General features: G+C 49.2%; 2 protein-coding genes across 7 annotated transcripts in view; one reads left to right on the top strand and one right to left on the bottom strand.

Annotated features, from left to right (window-relative positions):
* ZFYVE9 (zinc finger FYVE-type containing 9) overlaps positions 1-6,000 on the top strand; it is a 190,709-nt gene extending 184,709 nt beyond the window's left edge. For both annotated transcript variants that reach the window (XM_045897698.3, XM_045897697.3), the window contains 3 exons: positions 1,797-1,902; positions 3,839-4,015; positions 5,430-6,000. In XM_045897698.3, coding sequence (XP_045753654.1) covers positions 1,797-1,902; positions 3,839-4,015; positions 5,430-5,591 — 445 coding nt within the window. In that variant the 3' untranslated portion in view covers positions 5,592-6,000. The remainder of the gene's footprint in view (positions 1-1,796; positions 1,903-3,838; positions 4,016-5,429) is intronic.
* CC2D1B (coiled-coil and C2 domain containing 1B) lies at positions 1,855-24,042 on the bottom strand. Of its 5 annotated transcripts, none has more exons than XR_006794537.3 (26): positions 23,887-24,040; positions 22,241-22,324; positions 20,510-20,654; positions 19,422-19,522; positions 18,884-19,042; positions 18,334-18,459; positions 18,000-18,159; positions 17,618-17,799; positions 17,367-17,442; positions 17,149-17,259; positions 16,937-17,067; positions 16,636-16,708; positions 16,299-16,429; positions 15,757-15,874; positions 15,500-15,672; positions 14,882-15,007; positions 14,319-14,377; positions 14,106-14,222; positions 13,663-13,736; positions 13,472-13,530; positions 13,189-13,240; positions 12,675-12,774; positions 12,420-12,510; positions 11,048-11,177; positions 10,653-10,784; positions 1,855-1,983 (listed from the first exon to the last, which is right to left on the bottom strand). XR_006794537.3 is itself a non-coding variant. In XM_045897700.3 (25 exons), the coding sequence occupies exons 2-24, from the start codon at positions 22,301-22,303 to the stop codon at positions 11,049-11,051; spliced, it is 2,556 nt and encodes an 851-aa protein (XP_045753656.2). In that variant the 5' UTR covers positions 22,304-22,327; positions 23,887-24,042; the 3' UTR covers positions 8,704-10,784; position 11,048. The 5 variants fall into 5 exon arrangements, 3 of the variants coding, with proteins under 3 accessions (XP_045753656.2, XP_045753655.2, XP_064445216.1); XR_006794536.3 differs by lacking the exon at positions 1,855-1,983 and adding an exon at positions 8,704-9,068; XM_045897700.3 differs by lacking the exon at positions 1,855-1,983 and having other exon boundaries at positions 8,704-10,784; positions 22,241-22,327; positions 23,887-24,042.
* Between the last annotated feature and the right edge of the window lie 1,278 nt (positions 24,043-25,320).

Raw genomic sequence — 25,320 nt, 5'->3', positions numbered from 1 at the left:
CATTGACTCTACTTCTGCCCTCAGACGTTTGTTCTTGCTGTTCTTTCATCTTTTTTTTTTTTTTTTTAGATTTTATTTATTTGACAGAGAGAGAGATAGCAAGAGAGGGAACACAAGCAGGGGGAGTGGGAGAGGGAGAAGCAGGCTTCCCACTGAGCAGGGAGCCTGATGTGGGGCTCTGTCCCAGGACCCTGGGATCATGACCTGAGCCGAAGGCAGATGCTTAACAACTGAGCCACCCAGGCGCCCCAAAAAATCTCTTAAAACTTTTGTTATTGAACAAAAAGAAGCAATTTCTAAAACAATGAGTACATTTCCCTATTTTACAAATAGCCCTTTATCTTCTCATACTTCAGTGGAAATTTTAATCTCAAAATCAATTTGTGTTGAATTCTCTAATATAATTGGAAATGAACGTGGCTATTAGGACCAAAAAATTGATAATCTGGAAAATCTGATGCCATAAGATAGCAGTAACTAATAACAAGCAGGTTGCCCCTTCCTACAGCAAGTGACAGTGACAGCATCTTAGAAAACAGGACAAGAACTAGTTAGGGAAGGCTCTCGAATTCAGGAGTTTAGTGTGTAGTGTATAAATTGAATGCTTTCCAGCTTGTCCCTCAGTGTCTGGATTTCCTCTCTCAAAATAGTCTAATCAACTAAGAGTGCCCTTTAAAAAAAAAAAAAGATTTTATTTATTCATCTTAGAGAGCATGTGAGTAGAGAGGGGGAAGAGGGAGAAAGAATCTGAAGCAGACTCTGCACTGAGCATGGAGCCCAACGTGGGGCTCAGTCTCACGACTACAAGATCATAACCTGAGACGAAATCAAGAGTCTGACGCTGAACCCACGGTACCACCGAGGCGCCCCAAGAGTGCCATTTTTTGATACTGTTGTTTCATGAGTTGGAAATTAATTTCAGTGTTGTTTAAATAACTTTAATTCAGGTGAGTGAAATGAATCCCTGATATTGAAGTTTAAGTTCAATTTTATCTTTTTACATAGAGATTAAAAAACATAAATAGGTTTGAAAATTGTTAGGAAGAGTTTAGAATCTTTGTGACAATTATTTTGAATGCTCATCAGAATAAGTGTGACTCTCTACCTATTTATGCTTCCTATATTTTGGAGAGGAAATTACTATAAAAAGTGGCCTTTCCATTCAGGAATCTAGGAGTGATAATTTAGCACTAGGAATTTGTTGTAATAATAATAAATACTTGCTCATGAGCTCACACCAGCACTGTTATAATTAACATACTTGGTCAAATAATTCTTTTAATCAATAAATATTAAACTCCTGCATTCCAAGCAGTGTGTCAGACCTGGGAATACAGCATACAGAGGTGAGTGTATCATATTCCCTCCCCTTAAGAAGTTCATTTGTTAGGCAGATATGCAAACGTGTGAGTGTTATCATGGTTAGGAGCAGAGTGTGTGTCAGCAGAGGGGAGAGCAAGCTTGGATGGGTGGCCATGCACTCACTGAATTTGGGAAGGAATGCTGGAAGAAGAGAGCAGGTTTGAATAGGTAGTTTTTTTTACATTGAAAGAACCAACTCCTGGAATCATGGCTCCTTTTTATATGTGTTCTTTGAATTATTTCAGTGCAAAGGCCCCTCCCATGAGAGCTCTATTCATGTACATTTTTGTGCAGTGTCTTCTTACCGTGATATGTTGTACAAACAGATGTGTTCAACAAAGCGTCCAGTGTAATTAGTAGCAAGACTTGATAAGAGAAGTGGTTCTTCTAACTTGAAGACCTGCTTCCATCTCTTTCCTTTGCCTCTATTGTAGTGTTATAAGTCCTATAGATGGGAAGTCCATGGAGTCTATAACAAGTGTGAAGATATTCCATGGATCGGAGTATAAAGCAAATGGAAAAGTCATCAGATGGACAGAGGTAAGGAAATGAAACTTGGCATCCTTGATTCCCTTTGAGCACAACTTTTTGCAAGGTTCAGAGACACACTGTGGGCTGATTCTGGAGAATAAGAAGAGAAAATGTCTCTGTTTACCTTCGATACTCCAATTCCCTCTGGCCTATCTTAGCTCTCCAGGAAGAAATGCCACCGAGCATAACCTGTAGCAATCTGATTTCTCTTACTTTTTATGAATGAGCTTTTAGAGATTTGTTTGGATTAGAATTCAAGAAGGATGCTTCTCTGAGTAGTATATACCGTCTTGCTGTATTCTTCAGAATGCTGGGCTAGTTAATGCTGTACTCACAGTTAAAAGTATCTTGGATAACACAGTCTTTAAAAAATAGGCTTATTTCACCAGTAAGAAAACTAAAGCTCAGAGACTCAGTACCTTGTCCGAGATTACAAGGCAAACAAGTAAGGGCAAAGTTCTGCTTCAAACCCAGATCCAGCCAACTCCCAAGCTCTTTTCCACTGTACGTTCCTTTACCTGAAAGCTGTATGAGAGGCTAACCGGGAGTGAGAGGATCAGGGCAGGGACCCTGTATGCGTGTACATCTCAGACAAATCAGGAAGTTTATTCTCTGAGAATAAACAGGTAAGTTGTAGGTCTCTTAATTTGTTTTGAACCTGAGTTATACTCCTCCATAAAATAAAACATTAAATTATAAGACTTCTAGAATTCCTTGCAGCTTTAAAAGTCTTAATTTAAAAAAAAAATCTGTGACTTCTAGCTTTTCCATTTTACACACAAGGTAATTCAGGCCAAGAGAGGTTCGATGCTACCTAAGTTCACACAGCTGGTTCATGAGAGCAAGAAACTAGAACTTGGTTCTCTATTTCTTGAGCTTTTGTTCCAAATAACTTACCCTTCGTACCACCAGGCTCAGTGTTTTCATATTGCAGCTCAGTGGTCTTAGCAGCTTGCTTTGTAATGATTGTCCCTTTGACACATTTCAAGTAGTGCAGTCTGGACCCTGTGAAACTCGTTATCACTTACAAGTAGTTTGACCTCTTCTCCCTCCCTTTTGCTCCCCAGTGATCCAGTGAGGTAACAGTGTGACCCATCTCATTTGCATAATGAGGAAACAGGCGCAGAGGCCTGGCATAGCAGGGGCCAGAGGTCTTCTGATGCCCACCGCAGAGTTCTACTCATCATTTCATGATGCTTTTCTCACTAGTGCACTAGTGCTTCTGGGCTGCCCCCTTTGTAGTACTCTTAGCGTAAGCCACCAAGCAGTAAGCGAAGGGGTGGTATATATAAGCATTGTGTATTTGCGTATCTGTATCTTCTATATTATGCTTTTATAGCATTTACAATAACCAGGGAGGGCAGGGGCTTCCTGTTTTAAAGGTGTAATTTGGCATTAAGAAGTCAAAGGACTTGCTCATGACCCTCCTTTATGTGACTAGGACTCATGTCTCTCAGTCCCAATTTTGCTATGCTTCTCATTCTGTCTAGTGCACACAGTTCTCGCCTCAGCAGTGGCATGGCCTTGTGACAAGAAAACTCTGTGATGAGAGGCAGAAGACTTAGATTCTTGGATTGGCCTTGCCTCTGAGGACTTCTGTGCACTTGAGCAAGTCACTTCTCTTCTCTGAGTGATCTGTAACATGAAGGGATTGAGTCACATAATCTTGTAAGAGCTGTTCTCTTAGATTCCAAGATGATTTTCACAGAAGATTGTCCACATAAAAGGATTACCTTTTAGAAATACACAATGCTAAATGTAAGCCTTTCCTGGTTCTCAGTAGAGCATACCATTATGACCATGGCTGAGACCAGGCAGGTAGGCAGGTCAGGTCTTCTGCACATCTTAGGGGATTAGGGTGCTCATACACAGTGGGCTCATGCAGTGGTTTTTTCCCCACATCTCCTGGGCATAAGGCTAAAAGTCTCTTCTGTTTGGGGAATAGGTGTTTTTCCTAGAAAATGATGACCAGCATAGTTGCCTGAGTGATCCTGCAGATCATAGCCGATTGACTGAGCATGTTGCCAAGGCTTTTTGCCTTGCTCTCTGTCCCCACCTTAAGCTTCTGAAGGAAGATGGAATGACTAAACTAGGACTACGTGTGACACTTGACTCAGACCAGGTAAGGAGAGTCCTAGGTAGCCTTGGAAGCCGGGCTTGAGCAATGTCTGTATTTTCTGACATGTGAATTTTCCTGCATCGACCCAGAGAACCTAGGTTCTCTGGGTCTTCTGGCCTTCCCTCTATCAGTAATGTCCCCAGATATGCTGCCTGGTGAGACTCTCTGAACCATTTGAACCTTGGCTTCCTCACCGGAATGTCTTCCAAGGACTCAGTTGTAAGTGTGGGGTAAGAAGGTTGGAGAATTGCCTTAAGTGTGGGGTAAGGAGGGGAAGTGTGTGAGGACCTGCCACCCCTGTGTGGATGGCATCAGTGCTCCTCTTTGAGACTCCCCAGTTCCACCCTTCAGGAATTGTTCTGCTGCCATGAGCCAGCAGGTCCCACGCTGCCCCGCAGCCTATTTTCTTAACCTAGCTGCAGCAGGTTTCAGACCTCTGCACCTCTCAGTCCTTAAGGTTCTTCTGTCAGCATTTCCGTGCTAGTCAGTGGATGAGGACTGGATCTATTTTTCTGTTTTCCTGTCAGCTTGGGTCTCCTGTGGCCAGGCTTCCCTTCCTGGCTTAGTTAATATTTTTGTATGCTGTTTGTAATAACAATCCACCCCCTCCCCCAATTCCTTGTCCCAGTATCTGTCTCCTGTGGCCCTGTATTCTAATCTCTGTTTTTTTTGGATTTTGGACATGTCCCACTGCTCATGCTTTAATGCAGAGTTGTGTCACTATCGGGGAAAATGTGAAAGGTTATGATCGGGCTCCACTTCCTGCCTAGTCATCAATCAATGTACTTATTTTCTACTTAAGGTCTTGACCAATTCGGAACTAATAAGCGTATCAGGGTAATACAAATGAGGTCTCCGGTCCTTTCTCGAATGATACTGATAACCTGGTTGGAGAATTGCCTTATGTAAAACAATTAAAGAACAAGCATTTTTCTGCTAAATGTGTGAACCTCTTGAGGGCAGGGGCCCTGTTACATTCATCTGAATCCATGTATGTGTGGGTGCTCAGAAAAAGGCTTGTGGGTGGATGGATGGATGGGAAAACAGATGTTCAATTCCTGCTGTTAGGGAGTTGAACCTTGTATATTTCTCATTTTAATTTCCACAACCAAAGGTTTAGGTATTATTTCTGACATTCTGTACCTCTCTGTGCTGCCTCCCGCCGCCTGCCCTTTCCTGGGAAACTAAGGCCTTAACAGGTTAAGTGTCTTACCTAAGGTCTCATAGCTACCCACTGGCGAAGTTAGGCTGAATACATGACAGGATGATAATGACAGTTCCGGGAAGAGGAGAACCTTGTGTTCACTGCTAGATGTGTCTAACCCGTGGCTAAGGACATCACCTTTCTAGCTCAGCCTCCTTGGCCCTCAGCCTTCTCCGTCCAGTAACCTGTCATCCCTCTCTCTCTGTGCCGTAGGTTGGCTATCAAGCAGGGAGCAATGGCCAGCCCCTTCCCTCACAGTACATGAACGATCTGGACAGCGCTTTGGTGCCGGTGATTCATGGAGGGGCCTGCCAGCTCAGTGAGGGCCCCATCGTCATGGAACTCATCTTTTATATTCTGGAAAACATCGCATAGACAGAGAGGACTTCATTGTTTTTCTGTTCAGACCTGTTGCAACAGCAGTCATACCCAAATCATTTGCACTTTAGAACTGGAAGATTAAGCTTTTGTTAACACTATTAAATGGGGGGGTGGGGTGGGAGTGGGGGCAGGGGTGGGAAAGGGTGGTCGGGGGACAGATGTTCCATAATTCTGAGTCTTCTATGCATTGTCCACCAGGAAGATCTGGGCAGCTTCTGTTACTGCACAAGTTATGCTAGCCTTGCCGCTAATCCCCTTCCGTTACTGTTTAGACAAAATTCCTGCTCCTCTCTTTTAAGATTTACTTGTGGTCTTGTGCTCAGAAATGCTCAAATGGGTACAACCATCACCAAGGATGGGGTTGGGAGGGCAGAGGGAAAATAAAAAAAGCATTGGTCTTGCACTCTTTGTACAGATTTGATGTAAAAAAGAATTCCACGTTGATTTTGTCCCACTTACATCACAGTGACTTCAAGTAGAATTCACACTTAGATTTTTTTTATCAGCTTATTCACTGAAGTGAATCAGAGACCCAGTGGATTATCTCTTCTCTCCAAGGAAGGGCAACTCAGTGTAAGTGAGGTCACTTGGATAGCAGAGCTGAATTCAGGATTGCTCAGGATCTGCCTGAGTGAATGGCAGGTATTGAATTGGGTCTTTCTGTGAAAACTGACAGAATACACTCAAGGCATTTTTAGTTCTACACTAGAGGTATTTAAAAAGACTTTTTATTGAGAAATAATTTAAACTTCCAGGAAAACTGCAAATACAAAAAAAACCTATGTACGCTTTACCTAGATTCACCTATTGCTCACATATTAATATTTTGCCTCATTTGCTTTAGCTTTCTCTCTCCATAAAAAAATTAAGGCATTTGAGAGTAAGTTGCATATATCATAGTTCTATACTCATAAATGTTTAATTCCTAAAAATGTTCTCCTGCATAACTGCAATTTCAGCCAATTTAATATTAACAGGATTCTTGAACCTAGCATCTGTCGAGTCATGTCCTTCAGAGCATTTTCCCTCCAGTAAAGCTTCCAGCCTAGGATCAGACTCAACGGGTAGCTGTCCTGACTCACCTTTATGTCATCAATATTTTTGGTGAGTATAGGTTTTCCCACCCTATTTTTTAATAGAAAATGCCTCATTTTGTGCTTTCTCATAATTAGAATCAGTTTATGCATTCTTGGCATTCTTTAGCAGTTATACTTGGTCATCTGTAAGCAAAAGCCCTTCCTTCTTTCCTATTTATTCATTTAATTTTCATTGTGGACTCATGGATCACTTTTTGAGTAGCTCTGATTCACTATTTTGGTGCTCAAATGGTCTCAGCTTTGGCCAGAGAGAGCCCCTTCAAGCTAGCTTCTGCATCCTTGTGATGTGTTCCTACCATTTTCTTTTTGAACACTTCCTTTTCCGGCCTAAGAACATGTTCCCAGCTCATCTTTTCTACCCTGCCTTAGCTTTCGAATCAGCCATGGTTTCTTTTAGTGGGAGCGGTATTAGAAACCAAGATTTGGTTTACCTTTGATAGATGTAATACATGTGATCATTTTCTCTTGTTAAAAATTTCCTTTAGTCACGGACCAAATGGATTTCACAACTCAGCTGGAAAAATACTGGTCTAGGTAGGGCACCTCCCTTGTCACTGCCATCTTCTCGAAGCCCTGGCCAAGCGGGAGTCAGTCCATCTGCACTAAAAGCATAGCTCCAAGAATCCCCTAGAAGTTAATGCAGGCCTCTGGGACAGTGAGAGTCTGCTCTCCAACGGCTAGAGTTGGGCTTAGCACTTGACAATCACAGGCTGTGGAACTACAACAGACAGCAGTTTTCCAAATGGAGACCCAGAGACCTGGCCTTGTGCATGTGTTTAGCTAAGTTCATCCCTCTTCCGGGGTGGTGGGGATCCACATTCTACAGTCTTTGTTGATGGTAGCTGCAGGGATCTGTGACTGTGACCTTTCCCATAGACTCAGAGGTACTCAAAACTTCTAAGGGAAAGAAAAGCAGATGCACACAGCACACCAACTTGTAAGGACTGAGCCCCGGAACCACCACCCGCCAAACCTGACAGAAATAGGAAACACTCAATAGGGGCATGTGTTTGGGGTGTAACATCCAGTATGGTCTACCTGGATCTTAGAAGTTTAGAGTTTATTTTCCTATATGAGTTTATCTTCATGCTCAGTACATTTTGCAATTGTATCTCTTTCTTCTGGATCAGTGCAAGCTTTTGAATTCTACCAAGGACAAGCTCTGGCCCTGCATAGTCAAGTCCATTCTCAACTGTCCTTTGTTTTAGTAAAATCATCTTGTGGAGTTGAGCATAATAACCAAAGCTGGTTTACTTTTTTCCCTTGTTCTATGTTTCTATATATTGTATACTGTAAGAACGATATAAAGTGGAGGGCTGAAACCTGTGCATTTCTAAATAAGTGAAGTATTTCTAGAACATAAAGATTGAGATACAGAAATAATTGCCATTCTGGTAACTTACTAAATTTTTTTAAAAATATGGATTGAATTCTTATAAAATGTTAGGCAATGTAGGTTCTCCATGTATTTTTAGCAACACTTTCTGAGCACCTACTGGTCTCCAGGGCTACAGAAATATGGGACTTTGCCCTGTAAGTACCCATCTGGTGTCTCCCCTCATCTACTGTGGTTCCTCAATGCTGGTGGGCCCAAACTTTCCAAATGAACTGACTTTTATCATAAAACTATTCCCTGGGGAATAATTTATGCATCTGATGTGTTTCAGTCATCAGGCAATCTGCTGAACATTGTTTCTATGTTTGTGGTAGTGATTTCTATTTTAATTATGTAATGAGATTTTTAGGGAGTATGTGGCCAGAAGGGCTGAAGAGTAGAGCAGGAATGATAATGCCCATTTTAGAGCCTGGGAAGCTGAGGCCCTCTTAGGGAGGAAGCTGGACCAGGTGGAAGCTCTCTGGCTCTACCAGTTTCAGCCCCACAGTTTCATCAAGAGCATTCTTAAGGGACAAGATCTTTTAGGAGCTACCTACAAATATTTAGGAAACATTCTCAGAATTTGGAAGTAACAATGCGGGTTTCACAATGGTACTATAAGAAAGGAAAATGATTGTTAAAGTCACAAAATATTTTGCCCTTTTAATAAGATAAATTTCTAAAAAAAAGAAAAATGATAAATTTCTCCTGTATTTTATTCAGTTCACAAATTCTGAAGAACGTATGTATGTCTTGCACTAGGAAAAGAGAATTTAAAATGTGAAGTTATTTGGGTTGTGACCTGTTCCCAACTGCCCATGAGTCACAGATCTCTGATGTCTGGTTGCTGCATTAGGACAGATCTTAGGACAAGGAGGCTGGGCAGGCTCCTCCCACTAGATGTGACCCCTGCATGCTTTGGCTGCAACAAAGGCCTTTTAAGAATCTGTTTCCAAGTCCAGTGGGCGGCTTTGTCTTGCCTTTCTCAGCCTGGAGGTTCTGTTTTCCAAAAGCAAAGGGTAGTAAACAGACTGAAGTTGAACAGGTTGTGAAGGGCAATCTTTGAGGCACAGGAAACTATCAAATTGGAATAGGGCATTTCCAGCAGAGGTCTGAGTTTAAAAACTAAGGCTGACTGGAACCTCTGAGGATAATCACAGCTGTCTGTCCCACCCTCTTAGTAAGCATGGGGTGGGGTGTAAACCCTTAGGGGAAGACTAGGTTAGGGCAGGAACCCTCCTGACCCACCCCTCTTTGCTCTAGGCCACCTTATAAAGGCTAGTAACAACGCTCCTTTTCATTCTAGATTACTGTTTATCTGACACACAGATATGACTGCGATTAAGTGTTAGCTCTCACATCTGTGGAAATTTTGGTAGTTCACTGATAGGTAAGACTGGCCAGAAAACTTTTAGAAAAAAAGTCATTTGTCATTCCTGTTCTGTTACCCATGAACAGCTCTGCTCTTAAGGGCAGAAAGCATGGTCCAGCCCTATCCTGGAAAGACACACAAAGCTCAATCCCTGAGCTGTGCTTATGCAGTACTATAGTGACCAGTAAGCTGAGTGTATTTGCTTCACTCCTAGCCTTTAAAAAATCTTGAGGAATGCTTTGTTGAACCTAATTGCTTCAAAAAAGGAAAAAAAAAAGATGTTAAAGTTTATTTCTAAGAAATGTAGAATATGGCCGTTTTGATTATTAAATCTCAATCTATTGTAACTATAAATCCCTCCATGGTCTCCATCCATTCAGAAAAAGCCAAAGGAGAATTTCTTGGGAAGGAACTAGGGATCGCTCTAGGTGATCAGCAGAAGACATAAGGCTTCCCCTTGCCCTTTCGCAAAAGCAGAGCTGTAGTGGCGGTTCCTGTCCATTAACAGATGTTACTGCCACTCTGGCTTTTAAAAGTGACAGGGAACAGGGCTTTTATTCAGGACTTCGGTCGTTACTCTGCATATGGAGTGTAAAACCCCTCTAATAAATTAGATCTAGTTTCTTAAATAAAAACGGCTACATAAAATTATTTATATATATTTTTTTTCTTCCAGTTAACAGTCGTTTAGTCTTAGGTGCATGGACCAAACCCAACACAACCTTGCCCTTACTTCCCAGCACACATTCCTGAACGTAGCTTCCCTCCTCCACTGAGCGCTTCGGCAAGCAGGGAGGCTAGTGCAGCAGCAGTGAGGAACCAAGGCACAGGCACAGCTGGGGTAAGCTGAGTTGTGTGGGATAGGCTGCCACGGACCAGGTGGAGTCACGGAACCCTGCCCCCACCTTACGTGGGGGTGGGGGGTCCCGATCACTCTCAAGTTCTCCCATCCCTTAGTTAGATCTTTTAAAGGCACATCCAGAAATGTTGCAACTGGGGGCTGGGGTAAGCTACACACAGTTGCTACACAAGGGTTAAGGGGCTGGAAGACTCCATGGCACAGAGCAAGGAGGCTATCTTTGCCTCCGCCCAGAGGGAGAGGGAGGCAGGTGAAGGGGAGGGGACTCCTGGAATCCAGCCTGCTTTGGTGGAGGCCCAGAGAGGGGCCAGCAACAGGAAAGACCAGGGCTGTGTGTTCATAATGCACATACTTCACGGATCTTTGGTGCTTGTGTAGCAGCATTTTCCTTATGTACAAAGGCTTCTGTAGCTAGCAAAGCTGGGAAAAATATGCTCCCGCACACAGTCGCTGGCCTGCTTCCTCTCCCAATACCGACTGTCTCCTGCATGAGGGCACAAAGCATATGTAGTAAGTCTGAACTGCTGTGAATATGCAAAGAAGAGTTTAGAAAAGATTTCCTGCAGACAAACTTGAGATCTCCACTTCTCTTGAGGATCATGAAAAACTCAGCCCGAGCCCTACCCAAGTTTTGCCCCTTGGTTGTCCATACAGACGAGAAAAATCCTAGGTTTTCTCCCCAGATAGGAAGGGAATACTGGAAGAATCTCTGAGGGCAGAAGTTCAAGGACCCAGGCAGCTGCCCACCTTACAGGCCCCTGGGCTCCAGGACCAGCCAGTTCTCAGTGACCATCTGCACATCCTGGCCGCTCAGAGGCTCCCGCAGCCTCACCTTCACCTCGAGCTTGCCCCCAGTGGGCTTCCTTCCGTCCAGGACCTGTGAAGACCACAGAAAGAGAGAGAGAAATGGTAACTGAGAGGGGGCAAGGGCTGGGAGCAGACAGCTCCCTAGGATCATAGGTCAAGAAAGGAAGGAGCTCAAGTGTCCTGCAGCGTCAACACAGGAGTCTCCATTTCATGACAACCCTGCACTCCTGCTTTTTGGTGGTTTTAGGTTAAGTCTTATAAAAAGTAACATGTAAATCCAAACAAGGATCAATGCTCTGAAGGGGAGATGAGAAACCCAGAGCTCTGCCCAGTTTCCCCATGGCAACTCCTGGAAAAAACGCTCTGGCTTCAAGCTACGGCCTGAAAACCACTAGGCCCAAGCCCATACTTCACAGATGGCCCAGAAAGAAGTGAACGGTAAGGTTACACAGCCACTATGTGGCAAGGCTAGAACTAGAACCCAGGCCAAGAGTTTCTTTGCACCCACTACGCTGCTTCCCTCCTTCGAGGCAGGAGCCTGGGCAGCTGGAGCACAAAGCAGGGCTACAGGCTCAAGAAGCCTGCCCACCCGCCGGCAGTGGGGCCAATACGGAGCAGGCCCTGCGTAAGAACGTCTCCCCCAAGACAGGCAGGGAGTGGGGGCAGGCATGTGTAGTGGGAAAAGCCCCAGCCTACAAAGGCATCAGCAAGGATCTGGGCCGAGAGCTGCCAGGGGCACGATACATGCGCTTATGGAACACCCTTCTTGCTGGACCTTTGTTTCCTCACCTGTCAGAGACAAGCTCTCAGAGCCCCTGCCTGTGAAATTCAGTGAGTTCACAGAAGTTTAAGGAGCTGTCCGGAGCCAATTCCTAAGCACAGATCAGCTGCATTCTGGGGGGTCCCCAATCTGGAGCCACTTACCAGCTTCATGCCAGGAGCTTGTTCTACATCATCATGCTGCTAGACCACTGCCCCAACCACAACTCTGCCCCCCCAAAACCTGGGAATGTGCCCATGCCAAGTTGACAGCAATGATCAGACCCCTCAAAAGCCCTCTTAATCCACCATCCGTGGGAATTCAGGTGACTCAGAGTGTTGTGGAAAGAGCATCACTGCTTCCTGTCCAGTGATGCTATGGAATCTTCTCAGACACTGTCAATCTTTTCATTTGTGGAATGGGAGTAGCACCTAGTCTACAGCACATTTATGGATGTCTCATAATGAATGGGCACCACAAACCTACAACAGGGACTGCTGTTCAATGAATGTTGGCTCTTACTTGCCAAGTCTTATGGTTTGCCCATCCTACCTCCACAATCTCTCTGATCTCACACTCATTCTCCAGCCGCTCCAGCTTCAGGTGGGCTGTGCCAACCAGCTTGTCACTTCTGAAGAAGGATCTGGGGAACCAAGAATCAGCAGAGGATTGGACCGGGAAGAGCAGGGAAGGTAGAATTGAGCCAGCTGGGCCCACTGCAGGAAAACTGAGGAGCAGCAGGGGCAGAAACAGAAGCTATTCCTTCCTCCCAGCCCATCTTGGCGGTGTAACTGACCAGGGCCTCACCCTTTGTGGAAGATTTCAAACTTGATTCCTTTGCTTTGGATCACCCTTCTGAAGCCCCGGTGGTTTCGGTTGATGTTTAGTTTGAAGAGCTGATCAAATTCTGCAAGAATGGGAGAAGACAAGAAGTGGCTTGGGCTCCCAAGGATTTCCTGAGGAAGTAGAAACCGGCCCACAGCTGGCCTCCCCTAGCTCTCTGCCTGCAATTCAGGGTCACTGCCACCAGAGGGCGGTAGAGGTTCTGGGTCCTGGCCTTGGAAGTCCACACAGACAATTTTTGTGCTCTTGACACAGATTCTACCAAAAAGGGAGGGACTTGGATTCAAGTCCCATTTCCACCACCTCCTTGCTATGGGGCCCGAGGCAAGTCCCTCTACCTCTCTGAGCCTCAGTTTCCCCAACTGCCTTACCTCCCAAGTTGAGTTAACCAACTATGATAACAGACCTGAAAGCACTCTGAAAACAAAAGTGCTGCATACATATATCGGAGCGAGCGGGAGGAGAAAGCGGTCCTCACCTGGAGAGTTGGTGTTCTTCACCACAGCTGTTTTGCTTTTTTGAGCCTGGTCCTAAAGCAGTAAGATGGGAAAAGTCAGAATAGCTTGAAAAAAGAGCTCTATAGGGTGAAGAGCTCTAGGCTAAGTCAGTGTTGAGGGATGTGACTGCCCCCTGTAGGGAAGGCACCCAAGGGTCTTCAAACCCCTCCCAGTAGCCAGACCTCCCAGGGAATGCAGAGAAATTGAGCGCATCCTGGAATGGAAGATAGGGTTCAGGGGATCCTACCTCTACCTGAACCTCACCGAGTTAGGGTAGTGGAACTCAAACCGCACAAAAGCATCCAAGTCATCAGGAGTCACCCCTGTGAAGGAGAAAGGGGATCCAGGGTCAGAAGGAGGAGCCAGAAGCCCAGTGCCTGGAGCCAGTGCCTCTCTACTGGCCAGGGGTCAAGTGTGTGGGCAAGAGCCTGGAGTAGACAAGGCCCTAGGACTACCTGAAGGGGCCGGGAGGTTCATTCCCCGGACAATGATCAGATGCATTTCTGTGCTGTTGAGTTCTGAGAAGATCCTATAGCCAAGAAGCAAGAAGAACAAAGTGAAGGAGAATAGTTGGAAAAGTTCCCCTCTTCCAGTGGCTGCTTGCCTGTCTCGCTGGGAGATGGGTCAGGAGAGTAGGTCCTGGGAAGCAAAGCTTGTCTGGGCGAGCAGCGGCAGAGCTGGTACACAGACCTCAGCCCTACGTGACCCCCAGTCCAGAGTTCCTTCCACAGCCACCGCAGCTCTGAGCTGCTCCCAGGCAGGCAACCACAGCCCACTCCTCCCCAACCTTAATGCCTAGGGCAGGGCCAAGCCCGGGAAGCCTCATTAAAAGGGCCTAAGTCGCCAGTGTCTTGTCCTATCCCTGCACGGAGCCACTGTTCCCCTTAGGCTTTGGCACCTCACGGTCTGGAACGTCTTCAACTCAAAGTGATGGCTGGGAGGATCAAGGCCCTGGGCCTGGGCCAGCTGCAGGATCTCAAGCTGCTTCTTGCGGTCCTGAGCGAGATTCTCAAACCTGACAGGGATGGGTGGGCACATCAGCATGGCAGGGCTCATTTTCTTATTTTCTCCTCCCCACCCAGTAAGCCCCAGCCGCAGGTCTGGCATTTACCTGGTAGTCTCAGCCACATTGCCCTGGTGCATGAACTGCTTGGAGAATAGCAGACACTTCTGAAAATAAGGACCCAGAGTGACTCCAGAGCCCACAGTAGGACTGTCGAGGTTGGCATGTGAGGCCTGACTTCTGAAAGCTCCAACCTTCTTCAGTAGCCTCACCCCTCCCACCCCCAACACATACTCCAAGGCCACTGTTCCCAAGCTCCACCACACTTTTCTGCCTAAGTTTTTGCTGTTTTCTTTCCTGAAGATAGCCATTCCCCAAAATTCACTTAGGTTTTGAGGGAAGAAGAGGAGTTTGCTAACAGAAACACCACTTCAGAAGCAGACTTAAAGACAGCAGTTCGGACAGATATACACATACAGAAATATACACACACATCCATCTCCCTCTGCACTTCTTTCTTGCTCCCATCTTCAAAGTACTTTCCCCATGGTCACAACAGCTAAGTAGAAGAGCTGGAATTTGAATCCAGGCCTCTTTGACCTGAGCCCCACACCTTTCCCTGAAGGGCCTGTGGGCACAGAAAGGGGAAAACAGAGAAGCAGTCCACTGACCTTATGTTGCTCCAGAAGCATTTTTTGTAGCTGGGCATACACCTCCTCAGCCTTCTGGGAGAGTCGCAGGTCCTCATGGTGAATGAGGATGAAGTCACCCTCCTCATCCGTCAAGGGTGAAGGCACCTGCCCGGGTCACAAGGCCCCTCAGGGGCCCCAAGAGTCAGATTATTCCTCTACTGAGCCTAACAAATGCAGAATCCAAACGAAATGTTTCTCCAGTGTCTGCTAACCTCCAGTGATAGGAACTCACTGCCTCCCGTTCTATCCCAGGCTGCCGCAATGCTCTGCTTTCCACTAGCCTTGCCCTGCCTTGTCATCTCTGACCACAAGCAGCCCACCTGGCCTTCCCTGGCCTCTCTTGGGGCCCTAAGCTGGGTCTTCCTGGCCATGGCTAGGATGGATGTCTCCCACAGAGTAGAGGCAGATACGTGAGAAAACATTTCCCCCTCGTCCTTTCTTGCTCAGAGACCTCCTCATAAAGCCCCTAGGCCAGGTGTCACCCTATCCTAGCTGCATCCCATCCCCTCCAAGCAGCTGCTTTGTCCCCAGCCCTGCCCAGCCTGCCAATGCCACCTCTGCCTGAGAAGTCCTGCTGCTCAACGAGGTGAGACTCACCTTGGAGAGATCCACAGGTCGGCCAGCTCGCACCTGGGTGATCTGAGCCTCAAGGCATTTGGCCACCCGCAGATGGGCTTTGGCCTGCTCCAGGTCCTGGCCACGCTTGGCCTGCAGGGCTGCCCGCTGGTACTGCAGTTTCCGTGCCTCTAGCAATACCAGCTGCTCCCGTGCTGAAGGACGAGGGACAACGGTTAGAGCCAGGCCTGCCCCTCACTGGATCCTTCACTCCTCCATCTCTCTTCTCCCCAGCTCACCAGAGGGGCTCAGCAACTCCTTAGAGCTCGAGGCCTTGGATTCAGGCAGGGCCCGGAACGAAGGGACCACAGGTTTCGCTGGCTTCTTGGCCACTGGGGCCTGGGCTGGAGGCTCATCCTGCAGGTGCCCAGGAAGCTGTCACAGGGGATCTGTTCCCCACTTGGGCTGGGGCAGCTCCCAGACCTGGGCTCTCTTCCTAATGCTGCACTAACTTGCACTAACTAACCAGCCAAATGAACGGTTTCCCCTCATGGGCCCTAGAGAATCGCAGAGCTGGAAGCAGCCTCAAAACCTTCCCAGTAGGAAACAGCAGGGTAATGGGAACTGAACCTGGGCCCTGGAGTTAGAAAGACGCTGGTTTGAACCTAGCTCTGCTAACTCCTAGTTGGGTGCACTCAGCCAAGTTTTTTCTCAGTAAAACAGAAGAAAGCATACCTACCTCGCCAGACTTGTTAGTATGGCCAACAAGAGGGTCTGGGTTTATCTCTCATCTGCTATTTTCCCCCCACCAACCCCTGGAGTCTCAGGCCCGCAGCCAAACCTCATCCTCATTTTCCTCTGCCGGGGCTGTCTCCTCCACGGAAGCCAGTTTCTGGGCAGCTGCTAGAGTAGCTGCCACTGCATCCTCCTCAGTGCCCGTAGTGGGCTCCAGGCCGGGAATGGGGGGGAATCCTGTGGAAGACAGACACAGCTGGCAGAGGGGCAGGACAGCCTTGGGGAAGCACTAGGCTGCTGGGAGCCTTAGCTGGGTCTTCCTGGCCATGGCTAGGATGGATGGCTCCCATAGAGTAGAGGCAGATACGTGAGAAAACATTTCCCCCTCCTCCTTTCTTGCTCAGAGACCTCCTCATAAGGCCCCTAGGCCAAGCCCCACTCACCTGGAGGAACAGGCAACTCAGCAAAGTCAACTCTCCTTCCTGCCCGGTGTGCTCGAATGGCATCTTGGTATTGCTGCAAGGGATGGAAGGGGCTTACCAGTGGGCAGCAGTCTGCAGGCCCCACACAGGGGGAGGAAGACTGAAAGCAGCCCCAAAGGGAAAAAGAGCCCCGGAGGCAGCAGGAACTCCAGAAACAGAGACAGAGAGAGGGAGACTCAAAGACCAAGGCTCGCTGCAGCAACAGAGCAGCCGGCCAGGGAGACAGGCTGACACGGGGCAGGGGTGGTAGCTGTGGGCCCACCTTGGCAATGCGCTCATGCATCCGTGCCTTGCGCTCGTTCCCACTGCCCCGGGCCTGGATGCCTGCCTCACGGTACTTGTTCAGTCTCTGCTGCAGGGCATCCAGCACCGTCTGTGGCTCAGCAGGGACCACTTGAAAGAAGAAAAGAGATGGCATCAGTTCTGCTGCCTCTCCCCAGGTCCCCACGCCATGGTCCCACTATCCCATCCTACCTGGGGCTGCCGGAGTGTCGGAGGCCATCAATGGCTGCACTCGTTCCACTGCCGGGGGTACAACTGAGGGTGCTGTGAGAGCCTCGGAAGCCTTTGGAAGGGGCTTCAGATCTGGGGACCCAGAGAAGAGGTGGAGGTGGAGGTGCTTGGCCAGTCCCGGCCCTGAAACTCCCCAATCCCAGCCTGAGCAGGCCCCACCCCACCGTCCCCATACTGACCCTCCAGTGCCGGGGGCATGGCACTCAGGTCCACAGGCTGCCCCTTCTCCAGGGCCTCCAGGACTGCACCAAACCTCTACAGTAGGAAAAGCAGGTGTGGGCATAAGCCAGAGAACCCCTGAGCTGAAAAAACTACCCCCCTCAGACCAGTCTCACTCAAGCTCAGTCTACATGTGTGACCTTGAGCAGGTCACTGCCCCTATCTGTGAAACAAGGGATTGGACACAGGGCCTCTGAGTCAGATGTCATACCTTCCCGATCCTCATGAGCTCTCGGGCATGGTCTAGGTCTCCAGCCCGCTTGGCATTCAGGGCAGCCAATTTGTACTCTCTCTGTCGAGCCGACAACAGGGCCTGTGGGTCTGGGTCTGAATCGGGTGTGGCAAAAATGCCAGGACTGCCCAAGAGGCTTGTCTCTGGCTGGGAGGGCTTGTCTATTAAGAAACAAAAAGCCCGCAGAAGGGGCAAGAGGGTCAAAGAAGATGGTGCACACCTTGGGTTCCCAGTGCCTACAGGTCTGGTTGGCCTGAGGACCTTTCAGGGCAGGTGCAACACTCAGTGTGGCAGGATGGGGAGGCAGGCCATGGGCTCGGACTTTGCAGACGAGAACAGGACATGGAATGTCTCCAGATACCTGACTCCATGGTGAAGGGAGCTGGGGCATCTGCCTCAGGGTTCCTGTCAGTTGTTTCCTGGGGGGCCGGCTGTCTCTTGCCCAAGGCCACTGGAGGTGGAATCTCATCCTCACTGATCTTCCTGCCTTTCCTCACAGCAGCCAGCTGAGCCTCCAGAGTCTGAGGGAGAGAACCAGAAGCCCAGCCCCCATCTCAGCCTGAACCCTACTTGAAGACAGTCCAGGAATCCTTCACCTTCACAAGGCTAGTGGGGAAGCCTCCCCTCTTGCTGCTTTACCCACTGCCCTCAGCCCCACTCCTCCCAGCCCTGCTCTCTGGCTAGGCCTAACCCACCTTCAGGCCACGCTCACAGCGCCTGGCTTTGGCTGCTTCACCTGCCTCCTTGGCACTGGCTGCAGCCTCCCGGTAGTTGTAGATCCGATCCTCCAGTAGAGCCTGCAGCCCCCGAGGCCCTCCAGCCTGTAGATACTTCAGCTCAGGGCATGGCCACTCCAGGGCCAGCTAGGCCCTTGCTGCTCCCTCCCTGCAAGGAAGCTGCCCCAGAAAATGGAGCTCTTGGGTTCAAGGAGAAGGAAGAGCCTAAAAGCCTCAAGGTGGGAGGCAAAGACTCACTGGACAGGCCAGAGGCCATGTCAGAGGAAAACACAGAGGCCTAGACAATCTGTGGAGGCCAGGAAATGGCTGTGGGGGGGTTCTGGGAGAACAGAGAGGCCTTTGAGGCTGGCCAGCCACCAAGCAGTTTCTCATGCTCGGTCTCTGCTTGGGGCAGCTGCGGGAGGAGGACCCTGGAAAGGGTTACTGCAGCCTTCCTACGCAAGCCATGCTACATGCATGTCACACACAGACACGTAGGGGAGGTGCACAGGATCCCTCCAGAACCTACCTGAGCTGCTGGGACTGAAGCTGTTAGTAGAGCTGTCTGCCCTGGAGCTTCAATGTTTTCCTGTCCCTTCTCCTCTTCAGAGCCACCTGGGTTAGCTGTCTTATCACCATCCAGGGGCCCAGCCTCCTCATCTGCACCCAGGACCTCCTGCAGCTCAGTCTGGGGAGATACAAGTCTCAGGAGCTTGGGAACCTCAGGGCCATACCCATGACAGTGTATGAGAATAAAGGACCCTCTCCGCCAGCAGTATTACCCCAGCATCAGTCACTGTGCCTACCACTGTGTCCTCTAAACCAAAACACTCCTTTAATCTGACCAAGAAGAGCCTTCAAAACAGTAAAGACTCCAAATTTGAAAATCTCTGCATGCATAGCTCAGACCAGCCATCAAAAGAGACTAGTCTCACACTGTAGTTAGGAAAATGGGCTCAAGAAGGGCCAGGCACTCACTCAACCTCAGAAGACACACAGAGACAAACCCCAGGCCTCCTGCACAGGCTTGATCACAGAGCCCTCAGACACCAGCGTGGCAGACGCACCAGCAAGTCTGCATCCTCCTCCAGCCCTTCCTCCTCCTCTTCCTCCACATCCCGCATACAGTCTGCAGCCAACTTCTCGATGTGGGCCATAGGCAGGGGGGCTGAGGGAAGAGGGTCACAGAGGGTCAGGGCAATCAGAAAAGGTTCATGAGGAGGGTCTTCAATCCACTGTGCCAGCAAGACACACCAAGATAGAATCCTTCTTCCCTTCCACAGCCAAAGTCCCACCAGGAAAATTCCTGCTCTTCCTTTATGACCCAGCTCAAAAGACCCTCAGCTGGGAAAGCTTCCTGGGAATTCGCCCTTCTTGGCATTTTTATTGTTATAGTTGTTCACAGACATGTCCATCCATTCCCCCAACTGCACATTTGGCATACGTAAAGATTTTTAACGTCCACTGAAGCTTCACAATCATTTTGCAAGATAGGTAATATTATCCCCTTTTTTATGAGTGAACTGTTAATTTTCCTCACATTGCAATCCTAGTATGTGGCAGAGCCCAGATTCAAACCCAGGCCCCAACCTAACTCGAAAGAGGGACTGGACTGAGAGAAGTAAGGGCCGTGGGTCTCCCAGACCAGTGCTGGACGCCCTTTCCAGGTCCTCCCATCGTCCTCATCTCAGGGGCACGTGTGATGGGGGATTGTTCTCCCTAAAAGAAAGGTTTAGACCCTCAGACCCTCCCAGGCTCAGGTCTCTGTCCTCTTCCAGGCTGGGGAGGGAGATTCCACTTATTCATTCAACACAATTTCTGTACACTTACTATGTGCTCAGTGCAGTCTGTGCTGAGCTCCTCGACTATACTGGGCCCTGGCTACGGCTAAGATAGAGGTGAGACAGTCTGAGAATCAGACTGCTGACTGTCCCTAATGGGGAGAGGGACAGTCAGAGAAGGAGTGAGCTTCCCATCACACAGGTGTATGTGCAGGGCAAGACAGCCTCTTGGTGGGAGGGCTGCAGAAGGATGGATATCTGAAGGACCAGGTGATCTAACTGGCTCCTCCCAGCCGTGAGGAAAGAACCCTCTCTACCACCTGCCTGAACCCTTCTGGTCCCAGCAACGAGTCAGCCTAGTGCCACAAACTCACCCTGCCCCTTGGGTGTTGGCTTCCTGCCTGCAGCCCCTGCTTCCCCAGTGAGGGCCAGCAGTTCAGCCTCCAGGTCTCCGTCATCTTCAGTCTCCTCCATCCCCAGCAGCATGTCCTCAGGGCTGAACTCCACAAAGAGCCCCAGCTGAGAGCAGAGAAGGGTTCTTAGGAACCACACAATGAGGACCAGTCCCAGAGCCAATCTTAGGCGGTCAGTGGCTCCTTCATTATGTGTGAGGCCCAGCGTGCAGACAGGCAAACTGAGGCTTGCAACATTAGCCTTTGGGACAATTATCTCCCTAGTGACTGTGAAGAACCCAGTAAGACTGCATTACCGTTATTACTCACAGCATAAGAGCACCAGCTATCAGGCTCTGTACTTAGCATTCTACATGACTATCTTGGTTAAGTCTCACAATCCTGAGACATAGGTCCTATTTTTATTTTATTTTATTTTATTTTAAATTGTGGTAAAACACATGTAACGGGTGTCTGGCTGGCTCAGCTGGAAGAGCTTGTGACTCTTAATCTTGGGGTCGTGAGTTCGAGCCCCACACTGGGTGTAGGGATTACTTAAAAATAAATAGACTTTGAGGGACGCCTGGGAGAATCAGTCGGTTAAGCATCTGCCTTCGGCTCAGGTCGTGATCCCAAGGTCCTGGGATCGAGCCCTGCATTGGGCTCCCTGCTCAGTGGGGGGTCTGCTTCTCCTTCGCCTCTGCAACACCCGCCCCCACCCCCCGCTTGTGCTCTCTCTCAAATGAATAAGTAAAATCTTAAAAAAATAAAAACACATGTAACATAAAAATTACCACCTTAACCATTTTTTAAAAGTAAGCTCTATGTCCAATATGGGGCTTGAACTCCAAGAGTTGCATGCTCTACCGAATAAGCCAGCCAGGCGCCCCTCGACTTAACCATTTTTAAGTGTAAAGTTCAGTGGCATTAAGTACATTCACCCTGTTGTGCTACCACCGCCACCATCCACCCGCAGAGCTCTTTTCATCTTATTCAACAACCCCCCCTCCCCCCCCCCGTCAACCAACATTCTACTTTCTGTCTCTACGAATTTGACTATTCTAGGAAAAGGTAGCCTTATTTCCATTTCCGTGCTGAGATGAAACTGAAACAGGCTTGTAAGTGCCAGAGCTAGAATTTAAAATAAAGGTCTTGTGATTTCAGTCTATGCTCTTGATCCCACAACCTCCCTTACCCACCTCTTTTAAGACAATAAAAATGGACTAAGAAGTTGCAGAACTTGGGCCCAGAAGAAGTAAAGGGAACAGATTAGAGGACAGACTTCTCAGTCTCCCACCCGGGCCACAGCCCTGTGTTCCTAAGCGGTAAAACTCTTCTAGTGGCCACAGTTCTCAAGCCCGGGCATCTTTGGCTGGCAAGCAAAATCATGGCCCTAAAAGAGAAACCCATGACAGTGACGACACCCCATCAGAACACCCTAAATTTGGTGGCTCCTGAACCCTCCAGACCACTCATATGGAGATGGCCATGGCAGGAGGATGCCTGGGTTGGAACACAACAGAGTTCAGGCCTCATTTCACACATGTGGGTAGCAGGGACTAGTCCGAGGGTCTCTAACAGCTCTGCCAACTCCAGGAGGAACTGCTCAAAGTCTCCAGACTAATGGGGAAACTAAACAGGTGACCCTGTTTGCCCAAGCCGTCTAGAGACCCCCTCAGACTGGCCCAGGAGTGAAGGGGGCTATATCCATACCTGCTTTGCAGCTGCCGCACCCTGCCCACTGGCCTGAGGTTTCCGAGGTCTTGGCCCTGGCATCTTGACAGCCTAGATACCTGTCTGCTGGGGAGGGGAAGAGACTCAGACTGGAGCAGCCTACAGAGCCCCACCCCCAATAGTGCTGCCTGTGGTAGGGTGTGGTTAGTAAACTCCCAAACCAGAGGAAAAAAACAACCTTTAACACCAAAGGATGAAATACTGTCTCTGGAATCCTAGCAAGCAACATGGGCCATGGAAGGGATGGGGCCCACCTGTTAATGGGTTTAAGTGGAGAGTGTGGGCACACAGTTAAGAACTTACTGAACTGACTGACCAATTTGGATTAAACCCAAGAGGCTGAGTGAGGGGGAGGGGCATAGGAAGGTGGATTCAGGGACCAGGTGGGTGCAAGACTGGATAGGATTCAGAAAGGCTCTAAACCTGTGTTGTCAAACATGGTAGCCATATGTGACGATTTAACTTTAAACTGAAATCTAAAACCCAGTTCCTCAACTAGTGGCTACCACTGGCCCGCTGAACATTTTCATCACCACACAAAGTCCTACTGGCCCGTTCTGCTCCAGAGAAATCTGAGTCAGCATTCTGATTCAAAGATCTCACAACCTTTCACAGGACCTACTACGTGAAAGAACCTGTGCCGGGCACTGCAAGAGCAGGAATGAATGTGACATGGTGTCAGCCCTCAAAGAGCATACACGGTGGAGGCAGCCTCCGCAATGGACAAAAACCACACAGGGCTGTTCCAGGGGCCCTGGATTCCCAGGAGCGGCCACTTATCCAGCACAGAAAGAAAAGGCTTCGTGGAGAAAGTGATGCTTGTGCTGAGTCATGAAAAAGTTGGGGGTAAGGAAGGGGTACGGAATTTCAGAGGGAACACCTGATAATGGTTCCGAGGTGAGAAACAGCTTGATCTGCACAAGCTAAAGACGTGGGATTACTCGGGCATAAAGTGTGAGGCAAGAAATAGTACAAGAGAAGCTGAAAATCTGTACAGGTGGCAAAACGGAAAATCCTTTAAGCCTAAAGGACTCTGGGCACGGTCCTGAGGGCACAGGACGTGACGGGACCAGGTCGGAGATTCAGAAACGTCCCTCCGGCTGCAGAGGGCAAGAGGTAGGAGAGTTGGGGGCCCGAAGCCTTCTCGGTACCGAGCATCTCGCAACGGTCCCCGCGAAGTGGTGAGCGGAGGGGAGCGCGGGGGTGGCGTCGGGGATGGAGAGAAACAGCTGGATTCCCCACTGAGAGGGGTAAAATCAACAGGGCTCCGAGGTTAACCGGCTGTGGGCGCACGGGAGGGGGCGCTCAGGGTGACTCCAGCCGGCAGAGTTCGCTGACTTAGGTGAATGGCCGGCCGTCACCTGAGCCGGGGGCTCGGAATGAGCGGACACCGGGAAGAGACGAGGTCAGTCAGGCCGAGTCTGCGGCTCCGGGGCATCGGACTGGGAGCGTCGGTGCTGGGCCCGGACTCGGGAGAGAAGAGGACAGCGGGAGGGCGCAGGGGCGGCGAAGCCGAGGGACCCCACTCCCGCGCGGCAGGACGCGCAGCCCTGCCCTGCCCCAGCGCCTCCATCTCCCCCGCAGCCCTGTATTTCCCCTCGCCGGGGGGTGGGTACGCTGCATACCTCACGCCGGATCCGAAACCAGCCTGGGCCTGATCGCGCCCGGCACCGCCCAGCGCTCCCGCGGCCCCCGGGCGGCAGCGGCGGCGGCGGCTGCGGCCGTGACAGGAAGCGACCCTGCGGGAGACTGCTCGCGCCCCAACACGTGACTCTACGGCCTGTAAGACGCACACTACGCATGCGCAAAGCGAGGTGGGCGTGGCGTCCCGACAGGTGACTCTAAGGGTGAGGTTTTCAGCGCGCAGGCGCCTTTGGGCAGGTAGCGCGACGCTCGCGGAGAGGGAAGTTGGGCGGTTTTGGGGTGCGCCGCTGCTGGCGCAAACGCAGTAGGTGCGTCCCCTGCCCCTGCATTTACAACCAACCCGCCAAGCTTCCTCCCGTAATCCCAGTACGATACTCCTGGGCTCACACTCGCCCCGCCCCATCGGCGTGGGGGCGCGCCTGGAGTAGGCTCTGCCCCAGAGGGAGGGCTTACCTGCTTTCCCCCTTCATCGAGATTCTCTTCGTAACTGGGTCTAGAGAAATGAGAGTGGGGCTCACCATTTCTGTCTTATTCATTCAGCAGCTGAATGTATCTTTTCTAGTCAGAAGGCGGGTTGAATACCTAAGACAGGCGCTGTTCGTGGCACCTCTTCATGAAGTCACTTCAGTTTAACACGAAGAGGTTAGAACGATGAAATGGCGGGTGGGGGGGCGGCACAGAGAATCTTCACCTGAAACAAACCCAGCAACGCACTCCCTAAACTTTTATTATTCTTTTGCGGTTTGTAGTTAGCAGTTTCAAAAACCTTCCAGTTTTCTTGGACAAAAACTTTTTGATCTTACTCCTTTGGGTCATTTTCCAAAGAGGCCGTCTTTAACCATTTGCAATTGAAGATTCGCTCTTATATTTCTTCTCATTAATACGTTTTATGAAATATTTAATATATACAGAGAGATATACAGTATCTCATATTTGCTTGAATGCAAGCAAACAGACATTTTCTGTTTGTTATCCAAGTTATCTTTGGTGTTTAGGGCATTGCATGGTACATGCTAGGTACTCAATAAATACTTCCTATTTTTTGTGTGAAGGGACATAAATACATGGGTATCTACCACAAATTTAAGAAAGAAACCAGTACAATGCAGTTGAAGCCACCCTATGCCTCTCATGTTGCAACCCTTTCCCCAAAGAGGTATCTACTCTCCTGAATTTGGTGTTTTAGGATTTTACTTATTTGTTTGACAGAGAGAGACAGCAAGAGAGGGAACCCAAGCAGGGGGAGCGGGAGAGGGAGAAGCAGGCTTCCCGCTGAGCAGGGAGCCGGATGCGGGGCTCGATACCAGGACCCTGGGATCATGACCCGAACCGAAGGCAGACGCTTAACGCCTGCGCCACCCAGGTGCCCTGAATTTGGTGCTTTATTTCTGCTATGTATGCATAGATCCTTAAGC

Source organism: Mirounga angustirostris, unplaced genomic scaffold (assembly GCF_029215605.1).
Source record: "Mirounga angustirostris isolate CCGP_5_RB_7025 unplaced genomic scaffold, mMirAng1.0.hap1 SCAF_4, whole genome shotgun sequence".
NCBI classification, from domain to species: Eukaryota; Metazoa; Chordata; class Mammalia; order Carnivora; family Phocidae; genus Mirounga; species Mirounga angustirostris.
Note: the sequence above shows the minus strand (reverse complement) of the source record. Positions and strands in the feature narration are given on the sequence as shown.

What these genes read in the sequence shown, in the direction of transcription:
- CC2D1B (XM_045897700.3), bottom strand. Translation starts at nt 22,303, where the DNA reads ATGCCAGGGCCAAGACCTCGGAAACCTCAGGCCAGTGGGCAGGGTGCG. An exon ending in GCCAACACCCAAGGGGCAGG is followed by an intron (nt 19,523 to 20,509) that starts GTGAGTTTGTGG and finishes CTCTTCCCTCAG; the next exon opens with CCCCCCTGCCTATGGCCCAC. An exon ending in AGCTCATGAGGATCGGGAAG is followed by an intron (nt 17,443 to 17,617) that starts GTATGACATCTG and finishes TTCCTACTGTAG; the next exon opens with AGGTTTGGTGCAGTCCTGGA.